This window comes from Miscanthus floridulus, chromosome 2 (assembly GCF_019320115.1).
Source record: "Miscanthus floridulus cultivar M001 chromosome 2, ASM1932011v1, whole genome shotgun sequence".
Lineage (NCBI taxonomy): Eukaryota > Viridiplantae > Streptophyta > Magnoliopsida > Poales > Poaceae > Miscanthus > Miscanthus floridulus.
In genome coordinates, this window is record NC_089581.1 from 52,113,694 (window position 1) to 52,137,750 (window position 24,057).

At 44.1% G+C, this 24,057-nt stretch overlaps 2 protein-coding genes and 1 long non-coding RNA gene across 8 annotated transcripts; 1 reads left to right on the plus strand and 2 right to left on the minus strand.

The window, feature by feature from the left end:
• Positions 1–2,651: 2,651 nt before the first annotated feature.
• LOC136538782 (protein RESPONSE TO LOW SULFUR 2-like) lies at positions 2,652–3,529 on the plus strand. 3 transcript variants are annotated; one of them, XM_066530732.1, is made up of 2 exons: positions 2,652–2,753; positions 2,832–3,529. In XM_066530732.1, the coding sequence occupies exon 2, from the start codon at positions 2,874–2,876 to the stop codon at positions 3,219–3,221; it is 348 nt and encodes a 115-aa protein (XP_066386829.1). In that variant the 5' UTR covers positions 2,652–2,753; positions 2,832–2,873; the 3' UTR covers positions 3,222–3,529. The 3 variants fall into 3 exon arrangements, with proteins under 3 accessions (XP_066386829.1, XP_066386831.1, XP_066386830.1); XM_066530734.1 differs by having other exon boundaries at positions 2,675–2,753; positions 2,849–3,529; XM_066530733.1 differs by having other exon boundaries at positions 2,699–2,753; positions 2,813–3,529.
• Positions 3,530–8,698: 5,169 nt separating this feature from the next.
• On the minus strand, positions 8,699–13,300 carry LOC136538784 (probable plastid-lipid-associated protein 10, chloroplastic). 3 transcript variants are annotated; one of them, XM_066530735.1, is made up of 8 exons: positions 12,957–13,300; positions 12,784–12,888; positions 12,409–12,672; positions 11,982–12,077; positions 11,412–11,492; positions 9,700–9,786; positions 9,281–9,336; positions 8,699–9,202 (listed from the first exon to the last, which is right to left on the minus strand). In XM_066530735.1, the coding sequence occupies exons 1-8, from the start codon at positions 13,134–13,136 to the stop codon at positions 9,088–9,090; spliced, it is 984 nt and encodes a 327-aa protein (XP_066386832.1). In that variant the 5' UTR covers positions 13,137–13,300; the 3' UTR covers positions 8,699–9,087. The 3 variants fall into 3 exon arrangements, with proteins under 3 accessions (XP_066386832.1, XP_066386833.1, XP_066386834.1); XM_066530736.1 differs by having other exon boundaries at positions 8,700–9,202; positions 12,517–12,672; positions 12,957–13,299; XM_066530737.1 differs by having other exon boundaries at positions 8,702–9,202; positions 12,532–12,672; positions 12,957–13,297.
• A 1,977-nt stretch (positions 13,301–15,277) lies between these two features.
• Positions 15,278–18,478, minus strand: LOC136523966 (uncharacterized). 2 transcript variants are annotated; one of them, XR_010776170.1, is made up of 5 exons: positions 18,325–18,478; positions 17,493–17,556; positions 16,195–16,309; positions 15,844–15,990; positions 15,278–15,658 (listed from the first exon to the last, which is right to left on the minus strand). It is a non-coding gene; the product is annotated as an uncharacterized lncRNA (long non-coding RNA). The 2 variants fall into 2 exon arrangements; XR_010776171.1 differs by lacking the exon at positions 17,493–17,556 and having other exon boundaries at positions 18,325–18,474.
• Between the last annotated feature and the right edge of the window lie 5,579 nt (positions 18,479–24,057).

The following is a 24,057-nucleotide window of genomic DNA, read 5'->3' on the forward strand; positions in this document are numbered from 1 at the left end:
ACATTCAAGGCAGTTTAGCAACTCTAAATTTTAAATTTCAAAATTTATGAACTTACGACATATGTTTGATACTCTAAACGATTTAAGTAAAAAAATTCAACTACAATGTTGTAGATTGTATTTAGAACTACAACTTTGGTATAGACTATGTAAACATCTGCGGTTGTTTGAAAATTTTAAATTTCAAAACCCATAAACTTAAAATAATATTGTAGGACTCTTAACAATTTTAAATAAAAACTTTTCACCTACAAAGTTATAGATTACGTCGAGGACTACAATTTTGATATAAAGCTTATCTTCCTCTAAGTTCCTATGAAAAAGTTGTGAATTATTTTTTTATGCAACTATTTATAGAGATGAGGCATCTTAAGACATCTGCCTGCATAAATCGATTTTTAGAGACAACTACTTAGAACGGTTGTGGGACATAGTCTCCGGGTACCCAGCAAGGAAGGGAGAAGATCTAGTCTGACTAAGAATTTTCCACACGTAATTCTAGTAACATTGCTATCATGTAATCCTACTAGGACTCTTATATTTTAAACGACTAGAAGACTTGTCTCCTGAGATATATAAAGGAGAGCCAGGCTTCCTAGATCGGCAGGCCATGACACACAATCATATCAATCAATCCAATGCAAAGGCTACATGCCGACCGGACGTAAAGGTTATTACTCGACAAGAGGGCCCGAACCGGTATAAATCATTCGTCTCTTTGCGTTTACTGTTGAGTTCTGCGTACGCCGAAACCCATCGAACACCGTCCCGGGTACCCCCGTGACGGGTTGCCGGTCATCAAACACCGACAGCTACCATACACCGACACGCGTAGGCAGTTGTCGGTGTTTGATGACCGACAACCCGTCATGAGGGTATCGGAACAATGTTCGAAGGGCTTCGACGTACATAGAACTCGACAGTAAACGCAAAGAGACGAACGATTTATACTAGTTCGGGTCCTCTTGTCGAGTAATAGCTTTTATGTCCAGTCAGCGTATAGCCTTTGCGTTGGATTGATTCGTATGATTGTGTGTCATGGCCTACCGATCTAGGAAGCCTTGCCCTCTTTTATATATCTCAGGAGGCAAGTCTCCTAGTCGGTTACAATGTAAGAGTCCTATTAGAATTACAGGATAGCAATGTTACTAGAATTACATGTGGGGAATTTCTAGTCGGACTAGATCTTCTCCCTTCCTTGCGGGATAACCAGGGACTATGTCCCACAACAGCTGCATCTAAAAATCATCAATTAACAGAGACGGTCATCTTAAAAAATCCACCTCTAAAAATCGATTTACGGAGACGGATGTCCTAAGACGATTGCCTCCGTTAATCGATGATTTTTAGAGACGGTCGTATTAGCACACCTATCTCCGTAAATGATTTTAGAGATGGGCACTTTCTTGGAGGCCCTCTAGCCATTTACAGAGACGGTCATTAGGTGTCCACCTAACCAGAGAGCCTATTTTCTAAAATTATTTTTAGTTGTGTTTGGGCCAATTTTAGACGAAGGATGACATAGGAAAAAAAACCACATGTTAATTACTGAGTCCACACAAGTCAGCATTTTATGTGTCTTTGTTTAATGTGAATCCACTTGGATTCTCCTGTTCTAATTCTTGTGTTCCACACAATTATTCATATATTTTCTTTATTTATGTTTTCCTTCTTCTCTATTTTACCAACGATACATCCATACCTATTACTGTGTATTTCTCCGTATCAAAACACGCCCTGAGCTACGAGGAAGATGAAATGCGCGGGTTTCTCCTTCCTGTCACGCTGCTAAAAATAGTACTCCTGGGTCCTTGGCTGCTTTACTTTCTTGCTCTCGCTTGCATTTGCACGTCAGCTATATCACGCTCGTGTCAGAAGTCAGATCACAATTGCGTAGATCCCTCTCAACTGTTTGTCCAGATGATAGTGGAGTACATATTCTTCGAGAATAATATACTATAACAGTAAATTATAAATTATAATAACAAGTTATAACGCGAGAAAAAGAACCCTGGCTCAAAAATATTTTGTACGGCAAATCATGTTTTCCTTTTGTACGCCAACAGAAGAATTAACAAAGTACGCTCGTGAATAACGTGAACACATTTCACCATCGACTACAAATTACACCCGAAAAGGAAATTCAACCCATTACTTTTCAACCGGACTAGAAGTCTAGTTCCTTACTTCTATTCCAAATTTGACTTCACACACGCATAAAAGTACAACGATAATTGGAAGCACTCGTGGATATGATTATTCGTCTCTCCAATCCATTGTTTCAGCGAAACAACGATGGGTGTGAATTCAGAGCTAGACCCGTTCCATTAGTTCCATCGCCCAGCGTTTGTCTCGATATCTGGTCACGCCCACCGACTCACCATTCACGTCGATCGCGTAATGAATCTAGACGACGACGGAGGAAGAGAGAGGGGAGGCTAGCTCTCGGCGACGATGCGGTCACCATGGATGTAATAACTATACTATTTACTACTAGTATATACTTGTATCATTGCTGTACCCGTACACCGACACCTCTGCTCTCGCCTCTCGGATTGGTTGGTTCATTGAACCTGGACGCCTTCATGTCGTCATTCACTGGTCACCGCTTTGCCGTTCCGGCCTATATAAGGAGAGGCCCAAAGTTTAAGCCAACCCAAGCCAGCTGAAAACTTTGAAGAGTACAAGCTTGATCCAATAATTAACGTTGGAGCACGTACATTGAGCCGGTTTACTGATTGATTTCTAAGCTGGTAAGCTCAATTGATATTGATTTGTTGTAAGAAAAAAATATTATTAATTGACTGATAAGCTCTGACTCAAACGAACAGGCTGATTGTATTAGCAGCAGCATCGCGTAGCTAGGCGTAGCCATGATGACAAGAAAAGTGGCCGCGGCAGGAGCCGGCGGGGAGGCGGAGGAGATGAAGCGGAGGAACGCCGAGCTGGAGAGGGCGGTTGCGGAGGCGGCGGCGAGGGAGGAGCGGCTGCGGCGGGAGCTGGAGGCGGCCCTGGCGCGGCTGGCCGTGGCCGAGGAGGCCGAGGAGCGCCTGTGCGTGCAGCTCGGCGAGCTGGAGGCCGAGGCCGTGACGCAGGCCATCGAGTACCAGGAGCGTGTCAGGGCGCTGTCCGAGCGCCTCGCCTTCGTCGACGGCGTGCTCAGGTCGTCCGGGATCCGGGGCTTCGCCGCCGCCGGCGTAACGACCTCGAGGATGGATTGATCGATCGATCGAGCTGTACGATGTGTACGTCATCACCGGCAAAACTGGCTGCTCCTGAACGATCAAGGCGGGTATTATTACCCTATATAAAGGAACGTGTATAGCTGTACGTTTTGTTATTTTTATCCTCCTCCACGTTGATTCGTGTGTGACGTGTGTATATTGTCTGGAGTTGTATATTATTAGCTTGAGAGATGAGAGATGTAGACAAGGTTGTACAGAAATCAGTGGCTACTGATCTGCTTTCTAGTAGTAGTTCGCAGGTTTCATTTTAATTTATAAGATCGGATCGGTCTTTGCCCTCTGCTTCTATTTTTTTATATAAGAAAAAAAAATCCTTCAATTGGTCTAATTTACTTGCTTTTTGATGGCCGGCAACTCAGCGTGCAATTAGAAACGGTAAAAGTATACCGTACTCGAGTGTTCCTCGAGTCGTGAGCACTCGATTTTCTACGGGTACGATCCAGAATCGATCTAGCACGGACAGCTGCCCGCGCCTGTGTACGACGCGTGCTCCGGAGTCCCACGCGCGTCGCCCCGAGGTGCATGGTCTGGTCCGCCTCTGCACCCACTGGCGGAGCCAAGGGGGAGCTGGCAGGGGCCATGCCCCCCCCCCCCCCCCCCCCCCCCCCCCAATGTTTCACAACAAAAAAAATTAGTAGTATGACTTAAATTTTTTTATTTATATTAAGAGGGAGATTATATAAAATTCTTGTCATATATGCCTATTAATATCTTCTAGATAATATAATCATACAAAACACAACTAGATAATAAAATTATCGCAATGAAAAAGACCGAGCCGGTCCCCCTAAGTATAATTCCTGACGGCCGGGCCCCCTGAGTTTAAATCCTGGCTCCGCCACTGTCTGCACCGACCAGCTGCAGGTGCATGCATGGCGTGCTGTAGTGTGGTAGACTAGACCAGGGTCACCCGTTGCCATCAATCACCTCGCCCGCTGCATAAACCTATGCATGCATAACTATTTATAGCGGATTACATCTATTTGGACCATACTTTACTATTTCTGTTGGGGTGTAAATTTTGTATTTAATTGGTGTAAACTAATTATTCATAAATGAGAATGGTAAGAATTACTTGAACAATTATCTAATCATTTTTTGCCTTTTTTATTTTTTGTATGTTTTAATTGGTTCCCCTTTAAAAATTTTCAATTTGGCTTTCATAGAAATAATCTGGCTATTTTCTTTGTTTGTTTAATATTTTTATATTGTTTGGATAATTATTTTGATCCGTTTAATCTGGATGCAATGATGATGAGAATCGAGCGTTGATGGATTAAAAACACTTGATTTTTTGTTCCGCTGTCCATCGGTGTTTTATATGCCACCAGCACTCGGATGTCACACGCACCTAGACCACCCGAGCGGTGGGTAGACATTTCCAACAATAAAACTTAATGTGTGGAATGTGTGGACCAAACTACAAATCAGCTGACCTCAATTGCCACGACCCGATCAGTGTTCTTCTACACGGAACTATGTCCAGAACCCACCTTCTCCGAGAAAGCCAGAGCGCGACTTAACAGAGCCAGCAAGGACGATGCCAGCTCTTTCGAGAGAGATGTCACATCTCCCGTGTCTTCTCGACCAAGCTGTTACTTGCTTCCACACTTAAACCTAAAATGGCATGGGCTTTCTTCTACTTTCATCGAAGCTGGTAGATAAGGCAGCTGAAATTGAGGATGATCTTGACACAAAACCAACTGGATATACCATTTTTTCACTTTTAATAGATACAGGCCAAATGCAAAACTGTGAGTGCACATCCCACCTCCCGCTGTAACATCATTCATTAGGGTCTGGATGTCATAGTTTTTAAAAATTATAGTATCACAAAACTATGGTTTTATAAGTCAAAGAGACATAAAAATATGGTTTAGGGAAAAAAAGTCATGAGTGGAGTTTCTAATAAAACTATAAAAAAGACTATAATTTTGGTAAAATCATAGTTCTAGAGACAAAAAATTTGTCGTATCCAAACACTCAATAGCTTTTGAAAACCAAAGTACTTTCTAAACTATATTTCTCCAATACTTCAAAAAATACTTTGCATCCAAACAAAGACATCCTTTTTAAAAAAGAAAAAAAAACAGACCACCTGTAACCATCATTGTTTGTGAAATTGCAAATCACGTTTACATCAATCAGTTACCGGAAACGATTTGGCAATAAATATCCAACACAAGTAAAGGATAACGGAACGATTGGACCATACGAGACGAAGGTGGTGTACATGGCTGGATTAGAGGAGAGCGTGACCAAGTCACCGGCGATGGAAACCCTGCAACCCACAACACAGGCGACATCGGCTCCTGTTCGCTTGTCTTATGAGTCGTACTGTTTCAGCGAACGAACAGTGTTTCTCTCTCACGACAAATCAGCGAACAGTACTTTCAGTTATGGCTTTTCAGCCAAGCGAACAGGGCCATCACTTGAAATGCGACTTCACCTCTCACATGTTTAAATAAATTTTGATGGAAAACGACTGCGCCAGCTGCTACATCAGCATCAGCGCAACATAACGGTGGAATATGACATTGTCACCCGCCTGCGCGTGTTGATCAGACTGACCTGGACCCGGAGCAAGGCGGACTGAGGCTCAGTATTGAGCCCACCGAACATACAGACGGCTTGGCCAAGCCAGATATACGAGGACATAAGGTATGTATTTATGTATGTATGGAGTTATATGCATATATTATGTTCTGTTATAACATATATCAAATTTAATACTTGCTTCAAAACATAAGTAAACTTGTACTCTCTCTACTCAACAATATTAACTCTTTGAGGTTACACTTTTTTCATTAATACAGAAACAAATGGTTAGTTTTTCTACACAATAGCACTGGTTCAAGTTAAACAAATTCAGAGGGAGGGAGGGATAAGCGGAATCAGTCCCACCTGTGCAGTCAACCGGAGGGGATCAAAAGCAGAGGAGCCTCTCCTGGTATAAGGAATGCATGTGTGTAATGCCTAGGAATCAAATCATGTCGGACCCCGGAACAACTAGAGATGTCAGTAGCCCTCCTATCTCCAATTCTCAATGAGAAATTTGTCCTATTCTCTATTACTAGAGATGTCAATGGCCAATTCTTCCCCTACAGGAATTTAATAGGAGAAAGGTCATCCCTAACGAGGACAGGGATTGTTCTCTATCCCCTGTCCCCGCCAACAAGGAAGCACTCTACTATTTAAATTAAATTTTAAAAAAAGTTTTGAAGCAATCGAAGGAGTAACAATATGGATATGAAATAGACTAACTATTGGAGGGAAGTACTATATAAGTGTAAAGTAATAATAACCACAAAAAAGGAATTATTTTAAAAGAGTCAATCTCTAAATAAAAGGTTTAACTCCTTGATAAGTGAGGCGTGCAATTATTTTAGGACGGAGAGATAATCTTTTAATTTTAAAACTTCAATTTTCGAATTTAAACAGCAAGTAGCATATGTTACTGGAGAATAGCAATAAAATATCTAGTTCATATAAATCACTCCCATCATAGCTCATGCTAGTTCATTTGACACATAGCGATATCTTATTGGCGACAAACCGTGTTGTTTAGCCTTTTTCTTTTACATATGCATGCATGGTACTAAAGTAGCAACAAACCAAAAAAAAGATATACCAGAATAAAATATGATGGATGTATAAAAGGAACCATGAATCGCACCAAGCCAAAGGAGTGAGATGCCTATTGGATCAGATAATGGAGAATGGATATAGTAGACAAAAGAATGTTATAAATTGAATTAGAAAACAATACCTCGAAAAAAATATGGCATTTTATAAACGGCATCTAATAATTTAGTTGCCAACTTGACATTTAGCCCTAAAAAAATATTTTCAATGTTCAAACACTAAGCATTACCAGAACTTACGTTTGAACATGATAATTTTGAAAAAGAAAAGAGCAAAGAATTATGGTGCGTATATATGATGGTTGTATTAGAAACCCCAGTAACCACTTTCTTGGCACTCAGCATAGATATGATTTCACTTGTTGGATTGCCAGGAAAGAGGAAAGCTCCTGTCTCTGTGCTCTAGGAAAATCAAAATTGGTCGGTACATCTTGAAGAGCACTTCTGCATTTACATAAACTAAGAAAGATAAAGGCTCCAGGCCTCCGGCTCTTTGATATGTTCTATAGAGTAATAAAGGATTCAGCGGATCCAATTCTTTGTGGGGTCTAGGAGGTCGAAAGCATAACACAGCAAATCTGAGAACCCACCATGACCAAAACCATGTGGTGTAGGGTTAGCCACATGCACCTCACCAGTAAAGCACCATATCATTGCCAGAGCACCAAGGGTCACAGTCAAGGGAATATCCTAGCATTAGGAAAAGAATATTCTCCTATAAAATTATTGCCACAACTAAACAAAATTTTGACATATGGTTTTCCCTAAGGAGGTGTGATGTGCTGTCAATCCAAAAGGAAAAAAACAATCAACTGTATTTCAGCTAGTCTTAATGGCAACCTGTTACGCACAGCAGACTCTGAACTTCTGAAGTAGGAGCAGCATGGTTTATTAGAATGAACTCTGAACTTCTGAAGGTTAGTAGAATGTAAAAGCCCAAAGCGTGGTGTGCCACAACAGTGTAGCATAAGTCAATTTAGGCAAAGTAGCCATAAATCAAACTTGGAAACAAGACATCCTACTTTTCAGCCTGCTGCCTGCCTAACAACTGTTATGTGTTATGGTTCCACGACTCCATGTAACCTTGATGTAAACAAGGGTCTCAGGAGACATGGGGGAAAAAAGAAGGAAAACCAACGTCCAATTGTGGTCACAAACAGAGGCATTAGTGCATCAACTAAACCAGGGAAAGCAGATTAAATTATAGTGCATGCATTGCATTCAATCTTTTTCTTTCTTTGTCTGGCTCTTGTTGGGCTTCATCTCTAGTGTACCTCTACTTTCTTCAGACTGAAGGTTTTGTTTCCATCATTGTTGTTAGATTACAAATTAACTATGTGTCCCATTAAACAGTCAAATTTTATGTTCCAATGTTGACTTTCCTAAGATGGTTCCTTAACATATGCAATGCAAAATCGCAAACCCTTAGTTCTCCAAATCTTCTCTTACTTCTAGGAATTGGCAAGCTCCACCTCCACAAACCTACAGTTACTCATTTTTTTTTTCTTGAAAATAAAAACTATCCAAATGTGGCAGTGTCCAATGTTACACTACATGACAGCATTTATTACCAAAACCACCCACCAAGCATCTATTCCAGTAGATCAATAGTCCCATTTTATTTGATACCTTAACATTCATGCATTTTAAATAATAAAGACTGAACTTTACTTCAAAAAAATAATAAAGACTGAACTTTTGGAAAATACAACTAGATTGTTCGGTAATAATAAAGTCACAACAGTAGGAAACTAAGGTGAAATCACATCTCAGGGACCACAAAAAAGGTCAATGTCATCTAGTAGAATAGAAAAGTGGAGTACATAGCCACATTAATTTTGCTGATCGTAATGTTAAATTACTAATTATAGAAAATTATAAATAAGTAGGTACAGTTCCAGTATTAGTACAACACTAAAATGAAATAGAACTATCAGGAAGCTTTATATATCCGCAACCACTAGCCAGCTACATATCACCACAACTGGTGTGTAAAAGAAAACACGTTGCATGTAATCTCTTAAAACTCAAAGTAGATCATATCTATCACTTAAAAAACTAGAATGAGGTGATTATCACATACTTGCACGTCAAAAAAAAAACTGTAGATTGCAAGGTATATATACCCCATGTAAGTTGTAAGCTCAAGGACAGCTGCCATGCCATCAGATGATATGCTCTTGGTTATCAGAAAACCTTTATGTAAGAGGTTGTGCCTTTGTGAAAACAAATACTCCCCCACCACCAACTGAACGACCCAGGAGCATATCACGGTCAAGGTAAGAAAGATAATATAATCCTCCAGGTGATCGTCTGACATTTAATTCAGTTTGGTAAATACAAAAGACAGGGAACACGAAATGAGGAAAATTAAGCAGTGTGGAAAATTACCTTTCAGGACCACTAACAGGAACTTGAGCTCGAAAGGTTTTAAGGAACTGCAATATCTGCACAAACAGATTCACTACATTGAAATCTGAAACACTTGTCCTATGTTAGATGATAAAGATTAAAGAAATACAACAAACATGGCGAAATTGCATATGTTATTTGTAAATATAATATTTTTTACTTTATATCTCCTTTTTGGCAGTAGACAACAAAAGTGACAACATGTGGCATGCTACAGAAATTGCTCTTGAAAGTTGAAACTAACAGAATTCAGAACAATATTATGGGACACATGAAATGTATACCGATGCACATATTTGTCAATGACCAAGAAAGAATAAATAAGATTTTGTTAAATCAAAGGTAATATGCAAGTCAACGATCAATTATTTGATATAACCTGGCAGGCTGGCATATACCTGAAGGCTCAAAAATGACCGAGGAAGTATAGCAGGAGCTATTAGTGCCTGCAGTTGCTCGCTAATCTTGATATTTTCAACAGCGACCTGTTATACAATGGATTATAAGTTCTAGCAACACACACTCAAAACCAAGGTCACAAAAGAAAAGGAAGATAGACACTGTTTTTCTTGAACAAAAGAGGGCAAGATCGCTGTTGTTCAAGAAGGCTGAAGAGTTGAAACAATGCGTTTGGGTCAGAGGTCAAGTGTCAAATGTTTAAGCATTATAGTACAGAGAAAACAATAGCCACAACTAAGACCAGCCATGGCTCAAAACCCCTGAAAGGCTTAATGGCCAAAGAACTAGTGAAAAAATCAAATGATAATGCAAGAACAACGCTGGATACTCTAAAGGGTTTAGGTAAGACAGTGGATGACATAACCAAAAAAAAGGGAAGAAATTTCCAATATTGCACTTGTATGAATCATCAAGTCAGTCCCAGAAAAAGAATCTGGTTATATAGCATCAGATTGCATGTGAATTGAATCATGGTCATGGAGAATGCAAACTTATAATGCAAAGTTCAGCTAGGCGCTAGGCGGAATCTAGGCGCTAACCCATTGCCTAGCGCCTAGTCGGGAGTACTCGGTCCTAGGCGCTCCTAGGCGTTTTCCTAGGCGTTTTGGCAATATAGCCATAAATTATTTATATATATATATATATATATATATATATATATATATATATATATATATATATATAATACATAATATATATATATTATGTATATAACTAGTAGTTAGTAAATTAGTCAATAGACAGCTAGTTGTTAAAAAAAATATAGAAAACACTAAGTTGTGACTTATCTGGCTGATTTCAGCAGCCTTCCATCCATGAGCACATCATATCAGCAGCCGGTAATTACAATACAAGTGGATAGGACAGTAATACAAGTGCACAACACCAGGGGCGGATCTGCAGCCCAGGCCTCTAGGGCCCAGGCCCTAGTCGTTGGGCCATCAACACCACATACCCCATGTAATTTCAGCCCAATAATGAAGGCCCAGGCAACAGCAAACCTAACCCCCCGCCTCTGCTCCTATCCGCCTCCCTCCGTCCCTCGCACGAGCGCGCGCCCACAGCCGCACCCGCGCCGCCGCACGGGAGGAGGCGAGGAGCCTGCCAGCTGCCTGTCGGCGCCACCTAGCCGGACAGCGCTGCGCCGCACGCCATTCCGCGGTGCACCAAGCCCTTCTGCCGCGCCGCTGCCCAGGCGCCCATCCCATCCTGGCCTCGGCATCCCGCAGGCGCAGGGTGCGGGCCACACCACCGCAGAGCGCCGCGCCGGCCGTCCCTGCCCTCCAGGCTCCAGCTCCAGCTGGCTCGAGCCCGGCGCCGGCGGCCCCTGCCCTCCAACAGTCCAGCTCCAGGCCCCTTTGGCCGCCCTCCGCGCCGCCTAGCGCCGCGATGCGCGACTATGCCCCTAGTCGTGGCGATGGGCTTCGCCCAGCGACTAGACGCGCGTAGTCGCCGAGTAGTCGCCGCCTAGCCGAACTTTGTTATAATGTAGCTTAATCATTGATACAAGAGTCCCATATAACAAGCAAAAAATCATTTCTCATGCTGTTCTTCTAACACTGGAAATTGAATGTTTCATCATGAAATTAGCAACTCTTCGCTTTGCATTTTATCAACTAATCATATTTAGCTATTCTTGAAAACAAATTACCTCCTCAAATTGAAGAAAGATATTGCGTTTAGACAGGACAACAAACTTTGCAGAGACCATCAGTGTTGCACCTTCTTCCTCCTATAGAGATTGCTAAAAGAATCAAACATGAAAGAACTGAAAACATGAGGGCTAAAAAGGCTGGAAAATAAATATGGTACATCATAGCATGCAAAGAATAGGAAGCTAAGCTTAGAAGATGCAAACTAACCACATTCTTTGCACATCATGTCAAAGTAAGAAGTTAATTTCTTCTATGTATGAAATACAGTTATGGTGTACTTTCAAACATGAAAACCAACCAGATTCTAAAAGAAAAAAATGACCTTATCAATGAAAATATGAAACCGGTGAGCATTTTATGATCATATGAGGCAAACAGCACACCTCCAACTATCATACTCTTTATATATCCAAGGTCCATGCATTTAAGTACATCAGCAGCTGTGCTGCCAAGATAAAGAAATATGGAAGGAAAGAAATGAGAGATATGGAAGGAAATAAATGAGAGTCTTCAGGCATCGGGAAACTGAACGCCCCCAAGAGGTACAACGGCCATAGAATGGTTACCTCCAGCAAGTTCAAGATGCTCCACCTTACAACATTCCTCACAATTCCACCATCTGATCGATCTTTGCACTCAAATTTCTGGTATATTTGCCCCACCTGCATATATCCACAAAACACCACCCTGGTCACAAGGCTCCAACCCTTCTCCCTAAATTTCTCAAATATGGTCGCTCAAACACACCAGTGATAAACAGTAAGAGGAAAATAAACTATCTACTACACAGAGAAAGCATCTTGTTGATGCATGAGAAGTTAAACTCTTAAACTTTTATTTTTGAACATGTTAAACTCTTAAACTCATCATCTCTAATGCCTCAAGTGCTCAACCTAACGAGAGACGACAAACATAACAAACGTGTATTGCACTTTTTAGCAATAATTCTCAGTATCGAACATTTAAAAACGTGGAGGTTGGCAATTTACTGACATTTGCAGCCGATCTCAAATGTGCTGGCATCTGTAATTGATTGCTAGGCAGTGGCTTTAAGTAGGCATCCAATTGCAACGACGAATTAGGACAGATCGCTGAACACACGTTGTTTAGTTTAACCTGCAGGGGTGGAAGCCTCTCGGCCGCCTCGAACAGCACAAGCACGTCTGACGCCGATGTGTAACACAGCCTCCAGGTGCCATCGAGCGCCGCGAGATCTAGCGGCGTCCCCTCCCCCGCACCGCGCTCCTCCACGGCCAACTGCACATGACACGCAAAATCAATCAAACCCAGCACGGCGTCACAAACGCCGCCGCGTTGCGTGAGTGCAAATTGTTAGAGAGAGAGCGGCCGATTAGGCCTCCTACGTACGACGGCCTCCTCGATGGCAGCGCGTTGGTCGGGCCCCGCCGCGAATCCGCGCCGCGTTTCCTGAACCGCGCGCAGCAGTTCGTGCTTCCTCCGCTCCGTGTCCGCCTGCGAGACCAGAGCGTCAGAAGGTGTCGGGTTTTAGTAAGGAGAGGAGGAGCTCGTGGAGTACGTACGGTGGTGGACGAGGATGCGAGTGGAGCGGTGGCCGCCGCGGCGGCGGCGGCGACGAGTCTATGCCAGAGACGGGGCTCCCGCAGAGGGCGCGAGCGGAGGCGGGAGGCACAGGGCGGAGACGGCACATGCGGTGGCGTGGTCGGGAGGCAGCGGAGGGAAGAAGGGGCGGCGAGCGCCATTGCTCCGCGTTGCTCCTCCGTGCGAGTGGATTGAACTACAGTAGGATTCTAGGAGCGGGCGCGCGGCACGGGCACAGCCGCGGGCGCCTTCCTGACATAGTGACATCCCTCATCTGCGTTCGCTTCACTGAGAGCGTGGTGTGCGGTGTGCCGTTCGCCGTGCGGCCGGCCGCCGGCGCGTACATGGGCTGTCAGCCTGTCTTTTTTTTTTTTTTTGAAACAAAGGGCTGTCAGCCTATCACACACCCAATTCTGAGTGCCTGCAATCCTGATGTCAGTTTCAAGAAAATTACTGTATTTTGCCATTTAGAATTACATCATTCCGTTTCAGTATTAATACAAATAAAGCTTTTAGTGAAAATGATTGTTTCCAACAACTTCTTCAATTTATTCTTTATTTAAAGTTTCTTGCTAGCTAAAGATGGAGAGCGGAAATGGCTCTCGAGAGTGCGCACAACTATAAATAAATTGTTGAGGACGGAAAGATATAAAGAACATTCTTTTAAAAAAATCGCTCTCCAAATGAGAACTTAGGGAGTGAGCTTAAGAAAGATTCTTAGACATGTTCAATTATGCTATATCTAGATAAATAATAAAAACTTTGTACAAAAAATAAAACAACTTATAATTTGAGACATGGGGTACTCTATAAAAAATATCTAGTATGACATCAAGTCAAATTATTTTAATTTTTATGAAACTTAAATAGATAATACTATTTTAATTTAATATTTATGATACTAAATAACTTAAACTAACGTTGTTTTACCTTTATTCTAAGTTCAAATGTTATGCAATATACTACCTTGTTTTTGAAAAGAATGTTATTCTAGTTTTATCTAGGTCAAAATGTTATAAGCTTGACTAAATTTTTAAAAATATATTAATACTTAGATACCAATTAGTACAATTAAATTTGTCATAAAATATAATTTCATACTATATCAATTTGGTGTCACAAACATTGATATTTTTTTATAAAACTTAGTTAAATTTGTAATAAATTAACTTTTAATGAGAGTAGAATAATATGTTTTTGGACTATGGAGACATTTCATGGTATATATATTTAGTGTCATATAAATATTAATAATCTTTTTGTAAACTTGATTAAACTTAGATAAATTGATTAAGGATACAAATATAATTGTATTTTTTAAAACAGAGGTAGTAGATTGAAATAAAAGGTCACGACAAGCCACAGCCAAACGAACAGACTGCCTATTCATATGGGCCTGTTCGCTTGAACTTACCAGCCGGCTTATCAGCTAGAATATACATTATTTTTTCTCTCACAATAAAACAACTTCAGCCAACATATCAGTCGACTTTAATACCAACCGAACAGACTCCAGTAAATCTACTCTCAATCTAGTCATAACTTCTAATCGGTGCTTGTAAAAACAAAGCTATATCCCTCGATTGTCCCTAATTATCTATTTGAAGATAATTGATTTTTAATTTTTTATAGATTTAGTCAAATTTAATTGTAAATTACTTTTTAGGAGAGGGTATATTTTACTAAATTCATTTTTGAAAAAAGACCTGCACGATCGTGCTGCCGACTTGCCGAGTGCCGAGACCGACGCGAGTGTGCAGGTGGGGCGGAAAGCTGCACTGCTACAGGGCACCGCCGCCACCAGCCCGCAGAGTGATCGTGAACAGCTTCTACGGCTAAAATGGACCAGGCCGATAGCCCATGGCAATTTGGGCTTTTTGGAGGTGATACACCACGAGTCCACAACCACACCACTAAAAATCCCTTGCCAAGCCTTCTTTTCTCTGAACAACCTTCGTCTTACACGTCTGCATCTTCACCGGATCTCTCATATTACATCTCCTATAGATTATTTTAAGAGAATACCTTAAAATCAATTTAGAATGTAAGAAAGCACTATAGCAGATTACCTAAAACATGTTTCCGACTAAGAGATCTCTTGAAAATGATAGGTATAGAAGATGAGATACGAGATTTGTTGTACACTTTCATCTCCTGAAGTACTATTTTTAAAGTATAGGAGATTGGAATGGATATCTGATGGAGATGCTCTTAAAACCTACAAAAATCAACATGACAAAAGAAAGCCCTAGAGTTTCGAAAACCCTTTATACCGAAGTAAAGACCATTTTCTCAGGATGCATAGCAGAAAATGGCAATTCCATTGACCAAAAACATTTTTTCTTACAGACAGACGAGGTGGGTAGTGGGTACCAACAAAACTTCATGCGAAAGAAAAGCATCTACTACTTTGGTAACAGCTGTCAAGTACTACAATCATTACAAGGTATGCAGTATGCTTGGGGTGAAGGCAAGATTGCCGGAAGGATTCTCCTTTAGTCCGAGACCTTAAAAAGATTTCTTCAAACTGCAGATGGAAGCTGATCTTGCTGCTCTTCAATCTGCCCTATCGAAAAAGTTGGTAAACTGCAGTATCTCAGTTTGATGTTATTGTGTCTGGTACTCTGGCTCGGTCCTTCTCGTAAAGTGTTAGCATCAAACTTCTCTTCCAACAATTTATGTTCTGCACGACATACAGAACAAATATAATTGTCAATCAGGGGGCCTGAACATCACCAGTTAAGTGGAAAAGAAATGCACATATCATCCTGGATGTAACAACCCTAAACTAGACTGTTGAGGAAAATCTCAAGGTGCAAAAATGCTTTATGTCGGCATACTAGAACAGAATGAGCAAAGAAGAACTACCTCTCCTCACTCAGCCTATAGAGCAAGAACATCCATCTATTTTACATGAGCAAAGAGACTGCCTTGATTTATGGCTTATTATTTCCAGTAACAGAGGTTGTGGCATGACAGCAAAAGAAACTAACTTCCCGACATGCTGACATGGACCTGAAAATATCATCGATGACTTGTCAGGTTTTCCTGTAATCATCAGTATGCAACATGCTCTTTTATTTTCACTTAATATGCAACAAGCTCATAATTAAATGCATACAAGAGGAAGAGGTTCATGTATCAATAACAGTTGATCCTAGTGCAAAGATGTAATATGTAATCGTGTTCAGACACTGCTACATATGGCTAATCAGTTACCTGGAAAGCATGCTGCTCAGCTGCAGCTAAACAGTCCTCCACAGCAAGGAATGAGAAGAGACTCCTTGATTAGTTTCTTGCCACCCGACGATGAAAATATAATCAGCATGTTCACCTGCAAAAACAAAACAAAGCAAAGTAATTAACAAATGAAATTAAGTTAGCAATATAATTATACAAAAAGAACAAAACATTTCCCAAAAACGATTAGAACCTGGATGGTCCTGCATACAACAAATGTTAAGGGGAAAAACAAGACAAAAAAGAACATGAGGAAAACATTAAGCGTTAGAAACATATCCTGTAAAAAAGGGTTAAGCAACAGATAGAATTGAGCTATATGAGAACAAACCGTAAATGATTCAAGCTTGATTAGGAACTTGTCAAGCAAAACTCTAATAACAGCTGTGCAAAAACTTCAGTCAGCAAAGGCAAGTCAGTTCCCTGTGCATGGATTACAGGACCATAGAATCCTTCACATATTTACATTGACGGACAAATGTACACCGCTCAATTATATTAAATTGCATCAAAGAATCAAAATTAGAAGGAAAATTAGTTGAACATAAAGTAAAACACACAAAATAACTAAATCGGAAGTGTGAAAAAAAAGAGAAGATGCGAATGATTGTCTGAAAGTACCACTAAATCAGAATAGGCGCTCAATCAAAGTTCACGAGTTACAACAAGGTCCCATGAAACAGAATAGATACTACATAGACATTTATTCGGTGCATCTAAGGAGTCTCATATCCCTTCATATAAGTCTACAAAGAAGGAAACTCTTATAGTTCCATCCTGCAATCGAAGGGAAAAGGGGTAGACAGAACGGAATTAGGTGGCTGGCTGAAGAAAAGTTAGTCTCATTAGCTCTAGCTCAGGTCCATGCCATCTCCAACCTGGCTTGGGATTGGAGACACAGCAGAGTAGGACCTCTCAAAGGGGGAAGGATGCAGCTGTGCACCACGCCTGCGCTTAAAAGAGCAGCCTTCATTGCTGTCCACTTCATGCTTCCTGCGGATACCCCTCACTGCTTGCTGCTCCAGTGGAGAGAGCGGAAAAAACTGCCCACTCACTCGGCAGAGCGAATTATGGTTGTCATAGAGGATCCTCTGGTTACAGTTTTTGTCGCAGATGTGAGTGGTTCCAGTCAGTTTGCAACGGTACATGTTCCCAAAAATGTGCTCGTTCTGGCACCTCTTGTCACACTTGTGACTAGGGTTTGACCCTTCTGTGTTAAGGATCGCGGACAAGAAAATCACATTGCTGGGCTCAGCAATCACAGATTTGCCAAATACCTCCATTGCACTGCCGCAAGAAAATTCTTCACAAGCCCCTTTCAGTTTCTGAGGTCAGAACTTTCTGCAACCCAAAACAAAAATTTGCTTCAGAGTTCTGTTTGGGAGCTATTGAAATGACCGCAATGTGCTATTTCTTTATGCTACTGCTGAGCCAACTCATCTGAGTAATATGTGGAAGAAAGGTAGACCACTGTGCATTGGCAATTGTTATGATAAGAACAGATTAACCAACAGTGCGGTAATCAAGCATGTATAATTACAAATAAACTATAGCACAATGATTTCGCGCCAACTTTACCCAATTGCCCACGTCATAAATCTGTAAATCTGTAAAAGTTCACACAGGCGCCTGACACTATAATATGACGACAATCCACTGAATTTCATGCAGTTTGGCCAAATCTGTAAAAGTTCATGGTACCAAACCCGATAGAATCTCGCAGATACAAACAAAAACAAAAGGACCTTGACAAGTCAGCACGCATCCCTTTCAACCGTGTAGGTGAACCAGAAACCATCCTCACCAAAAATAAACAAACGTGGACCCAGAAACCTAACTGCCCCACTCCTCCCCTCCCTTCCACCACTGCAATTTTACTAGATCTGAACGGTAAAACCCGCCAACCGACAACCACCCCCATCATCCGCAATAAAATCAAAATAATTCCTCATATAGCGGCGTCTCGGCGTCCAAATCCAGGATAAACGCGACCGAACGATTCATACTAACAACAGCTAAAACAAAATCAAGACGGAGCATCTTCGTTGCTCGGACCCAAAATATTCGCGAGCAAAAAAGCCTCTGTCGAGTAAAAGCGATGGAACTTACCAGCAAGGTTTGGTGGAAGCCGAGGCAGGAAAGGGGTGGGAAGAAACAGCAGGAGACGACGCGTAGGGCTTGACCCCCTTCTTTCTCTCGCCCTCTTCGCTTTCTCTCTCTACGCCCGTGAAACACGACCCACGCAGCCAGCAGCAACGGCGGGGGAGCAGGAAGGGGCCCCATTTATAGGATCTGTGGCCTTGGCCAAATGACCGAAATGCCTACTCATGGGCCGAGAGGCTTGAGATGTCGACACGAAGCTCAGTCGCAAGTGCACGCGCAGTGTCCCTGGCTCCCTGCACCAGCGGCGGCTCAGATTGGCTCGGCTCACGGCTCGATCAGTGGGCCCTGCCTCCGATAGTTTATCCATGCCAGACATTATTAGACATCGCCTCGTCGTTGGTGTCTCCGGAAGTTTATGAAGCCAAAGCTACCAGCAGGTTGTTCCGTCATTTCGTGCCAAACACATGACAGATGGACTTTGTTGATGCGACCGTTGCACGAGGGACCCGCTTGTCAGAATTAGTAGAATAGTTTAACCAACAATGATTGTAAAACGTGCACAATTATTATATTATTATTATCTTCGTTTCATATTATAAGATATTTTGATTTTTATAGATACTTAGTTTTTTACTATGCACCTAAATATAACACATATCTAGATACATAATAAAAGAAATATATTTAAAAAGTCAAAATATCTTATCATTTGAAACAGAGGAAGTACAGATATTGCTGAAACATGCTTACCTTTATACTTACCTCCCGCATACGTCATTATGAAGATGTATGAAAATACCAATGAGTAGTAGTAGTATGTACATAATGAAGGATATACACATGTAGGGTATGTTTTGCAGCCTCTAACTTTGTCGGTATAGAAAGTGATCAACTAGAGAATATCTATAGTTTTGTTGTACGTTGTGATCAGAGGTGACCTAGCACTCAATGACACAAGATTTATATTGGTTCAGGCAACGTGCCCTACGTCCAGTTTGGGTCGACCGGTGACTTTATTCCTGAGCCAAGGTGCTCGAAGTCTGCAGTGGGGTTACAAACGAGAAGAAGAAAGATGGGGGTACTAGAGGCCCGGTCGACTCCGGTCGGAAGGGCCGAGAGCGACGAGAACTCCGCTATGAGCTAAGTATAAGCGTGTGCTTGAGGTCCGAACCTGGCGGTGCTGTGGTTGTGAGCTATTGGATTAATGAATCTAAAAGAACTGAGCTTGAATCCATTCGTCCTCTCTGTTGGAGGGAGTGCATTCCCTTTTATAGATGAAGGGGATGGCTTTATAGGTGAGAGGGAGAGGGTACGGATGTTTTTAAGCCTTGTTGCCCACGCCAATGAGGATTGGATAATGGTAGGCGGCCACAACACTGTTGATGTCACTGTAGAATGCCAGGTGCACGTGGGAGGTTGTGTTGTCTTCTTCAGGAAGGGTTGACGTCAGTACCTGCAAAATACTATTGGATGCCTAAAGGCATGTGAGGAGTCTTACCACGTTTATCGGGTATGGTGAATCCCGGCGCCTACAACACTATTGATGCCCAGAGGCAGTGAGGGGCTTTTTGTCGTACGGGAGTCCAGCGGAGCCTACAATATTGTTTGTGTTAGGGTGGTTGTGGAACACTGTTCCTGCAAGTGTACAGGGTATGGTCCCTGTACCGTGGTTTGACTTGCGTGCTGCTTTCTCCGTTCGTCCCTGGTCCCTTCCGAGTGGGCGTCCCTGGTCGGATGGCCCCAGTCGGCTTAGGTTGCGTCGGTCGGAGAAGAGCGGCGAGCAAGGTTCTTACGTACTCCGGTCGGAGAGATGCGGGGTCAGAGTCAGAAGTAGGCCTCGGGGCAGGCCTTCCGATCGGAGAGGCCGTCCGGAGGCGGCTGGAGCCTGAATCGAGCGCTCCGGTCGGATAGGTGGGCTAAAGTAGCTGACGAGCGGGCGTTGCTCTTCTTGGGCCAGGCCTTCCGGTCGGTTGCTGGACCGCCCCTTTGCCCTGTTGTTTTTAGACTCTCGGGTGGAGCCTTGGCATGGAAGCCGGTCCCTGAGGGACCCTGGGTTTATGAACCCGATAGGAGCCTCCGAGCCCCTGGGCGATTCGGGTAGAATCGTCCAAGGGATTTTTGTCTTACCGACAGGTGCGCACGAGCGCACCTGCGGGTGTAGCCCTCGAGCCCCCGGGTGGTTAGGGTAGAACCGTCTGGGGGTGTTTGTCTCATCAAGGGAGGTTTTCTATTTTGTCGGTGAGCGCTGCTGCGGGTGTAGCCCCTGAGCCCCCTGGCGGTTCGGGTAGAATCGTCTGGGGGTGTTGTTTTAGTGGCCGTGTGTGCGTGTTTTTAGTCTGAGATGGAATTTTGTCAGCCAAGGCATCATTGTACAGCCGAGGCATTTTTAGGCGCGAAGATGAGACAGAACTTACAGATCCCGGTGTTGATGCGCGCCATGGATCGAGCGAGGAAGTTAGTTCGAGCATGAGAGAGCTCACTGATCCTGGCGTCGATGCGCACCATGGGATTGGGTGAAGGAGTTAGTTTGAATGTGAGAGAGCTCACTGATCCTGGCGTCGATGCGCGCCGTGGGATCGGGTGAGGGAGTCAATTCGGGCATGGGAGAGCTCACTGATCCTAGCGTCGATGCGCACCGTGGGATCGGGTGAGGGAGTTAGTTCAGACAAACCCTAGGGTCAGTGTGTGCTGTGGTTTCTAAATAGTTAGTTTAGGGGTCGGACGAGACCGAGATCGTGGGTCCTGGCGTCGGTGCGCGCCATGGGACCGGGTAGGTCGAAGTTGTGTATCCCAGCCTCGGCATAGCCTAGGCGGCTGAGGTAGTTAGTTCAGTTAGTTTTCACACGAGTTTGGAGTCACGGTCCCTGGATTTTTGGAGCGCAGTTGAAAGTGAAGCCGTTACGCGAGTTCGGAGTCGCGGTCCCTAGATTTTTTTGGAGCGCAGTCGGAAGTGAAGCCGTTACGCGAGTTCAGAGTCACGGTCCCTAGATTTTTGGAGCGCGGTCGGAAGTGAAGCCGTATGGAGCCAAAGCGTAGTTAGTTTAGTTAAAGATCAAACAAGGTGGTGCTCACGGATCCTGGCGTCGGTGCGCACCGCGGGACCGGGTGAGTCAGGGTCATGGATCTAGCGAGTTCTAGGTCGTTGTCCTTGGCATTTGTCTTGAGCCCCCGAGCCCTGTCGGGCCTTCATGGGAGTCGATATGAGTCATGTGCATTACCCCATCCTTAGTTCCTCAAACTGGAGGGGCTGAGTTTCGTCGCTTGCCCTGATCGCTCAGGCTCGAAGACTAGCTCAATGAGTTCGCTAACGGGTGTGATCGAGCGGAATCCGGGTCTGTCGTTCATGACGGGGTTGGCATAGCCCTCTTGTGACATTCCACTACTCCTTTACCTACAACCCAGTAGATGCCTAGGTCATTCTGGAGACCGACCCTGGTGGCCTAACGGCCTCTCCTTGATGGAGATTCTATGGGCCTGGCGAGAGGTTTAGGATCGAATGAGAAGGTTGAGATGACCCGATCTGCTAGACCGGGCGAGGGCCGCACGGTGCTCATCTGTGGTTTTCTCCCTTGGCTCTGTTGGTTGCTCATGTCGAATGAGACAACCGCCGCTTCGTGATGCAACATGGAACGTTCTGATGCATTTCGCTGCACGTGCGATGCTTAGTTCCCGAGCCCCTAGGCGGTTCAGGGCCCGAATCGTCCGAGAGGCATGGGCGTATGGAATGAATGCCCGTATGGATGTATGAAATGATTTAATAAAATAGAGGGGGTTTGACAGTGTTTACCTTAACGACTGGAGTGATAGGGCTCGGAGAGCTTTCAGTCGAAAAATGTCCGATCGGGACTCATGCTCGTCGATCGTGATGGAGTCGGCATGGCCTACATGGGACATCCCTTCGCTTCCTACCTGTGTCTCAGGGTGGATACTAAGTGATTCGATCGACTCAGGGGGGCGGTTGGTCTCCCGGTGGAGATTTCGTTTTTGGTCTCCCCAGGTCTGTCCTGGGGAAGTGGGGAGCCACCCGCGTGCGGTGGCGCTTCAGTTCCTATGCCCATCGTGTGGTAGTGGTTGATTGTGTGGTAGTGGTGGGCCATGGCCAGGCCACGTCCCTTCTGATCAAGAGCCATTCCGTCGGGCAAAGCATGTCTCATCGGTCAGGACACGTCTTATCTGCATTAAATGGAAAAGAGAGAGGTTTTCTCGCTCTGTTGTTCTGCCTTCCTCGATCTGTGCGTCCTTCCCTAACTGTTGTTTCCTTTTCCTTAAGTAGGAGAAGTGAGAGGGTTTTCATCCTGTTCTTTTGCATGTTCCTCCTCTATCGCTGCCTTCCCTTCTCCTTCTTACCGTGAGCGTTCTTGAGAGCCGCGGTGGTTTCTAGGAAAGAAAGGGGAGAGAGCGAGGGAGGAGAGAAGAAACTCACCGATCCTTTTGTGATCCAGAGTGAAAATGTCGGACTAGAGGTCGTCCAATGTGAGGAAGTCAGTGCTGGAGGCCTTCATCAAGAAGGGGTTTTTGCCACCATAGGAGGTGGCACACTGGAGGGTCCCTAGGGGGAGGAGTTCCTGCAACCTTGTCCCGATGAGGTGGTTTCTTTCCTCACCTTCCATTAGCGCAGATTAGGATACCCTACGCACTGGTTCCTGCGTAGGCTTCTTAACGAGTGGGGTCTAGAGCTACAACACCTTAATCCGATAGGGGTGCTGCACATTGCTGGCTTTATCACCGTCTGCGAGGCTTTCCTCGGGATGGAGCCACACGTGGATTTCTTTCGGCGGTTGTTCTCTAGGAGGACCCTGATGATGGGGAGTTTGGCCGAGACCGCACTGGTGGGAGGTTTTGCCTTGCAGAGGAAGCCGAGCATGGGAGATTCATACCCCGCGTACTCTCCCTATGACTCCAACCGAGGGTGGCACAGGGAGTGGTTTTACATTAGGAATCCGGTGGAGGCGCCATTTCCGCCGTTCACCAATGGGAGGCTGGAGAAGCAGAAAAGTTGGTCGTGGGGTTGCACCCGCATGGAGAGGCACAAGGTGGAGGTCATTGAGGGGGAGCTACGGAAGCTCGTAAGGTGCGGCCTTGACGAGGTACGGGTGTTCCACACCCTCTTCCACCATCGGGTTGCACCATTGGCGGAGAGGACGCAGCCGATGTGGATGTACGGTGGTCGGTTGGACCTAGACCGTGTGTCACTGGAGGACCTGCCAGACGATGAGGTCTGGAGTCACCTTGGCCAGGTGCTGTAGCTGAGGCCCAAGGATACGGTTGTGGGGAAACCCATACCGTTTAATGCCTCGGTCGTGTCTAACCTCGTATGATCCCTTATTTTGTTCGTGTTTCTTCCTCTACTTTTCTTGTTTCTTGATCCTGGGCCATCCGATCCGTAGGGGCTTGAAAGGTACAAGTCCTAGCCGCACCTTCCTAAGGGACTAGAGGGCAAGGCCTGGCAGGCCACCTAGAAGGAGGCAGTAGACGCCCGGAAGAAGAAGAGAACTAGGGAGGTTCAGTGGAAGCAGGAGAAGGAGAAGGAGGTCGCCCGGCGCGTGAGGGCCGAGGAATGTAGGAGTGATGTCGAGTCGAAACTCGCGTCGAATGATCCTACGGATTTGGATGATATGGTCTTCTTCAACGAGGAGGAGAGTCAGGAGGTCATTGTGACCTTGGCGGAGCATCGCGACCCTACGGCGACGTTCACTAGTGAGGACCAGGAGGCCGTGTGACATGCGGAGGTTCCTGCGT

Bases quoted from the DNA above. Each gene is read 5' to 3' on its own strand.
- LOC136538782 (XM_066530732.1), top strand. From the start codon at position 2,874: ATGATGACAAGAAAAGTGGCCGCGGCAGGAGCCGGCGGGGAGGCGGAG.
- LOC136538784 (XM_066530735.1), bottom strand. From the start codon at position 13,136: ATGGCGCTCGCCGCCCCTTCTTCCCTCCGCTGCCTCCCGACCACGCCA. The intron at 12,078-12,408 runs GTCAGTAAATTG...GGATATATGCAG, and splicing joins ATTTGAGATCGGCTGCAAAT to GTGGGGCAAATATACCAGAA. The intron at 11,493-11,981 runs GTAACCATTCTA...CAATCTCTATAG, and splicing joins GCATCTTGAACTTGCTGGAG to GAGGAAGAAGGTGCAACACT.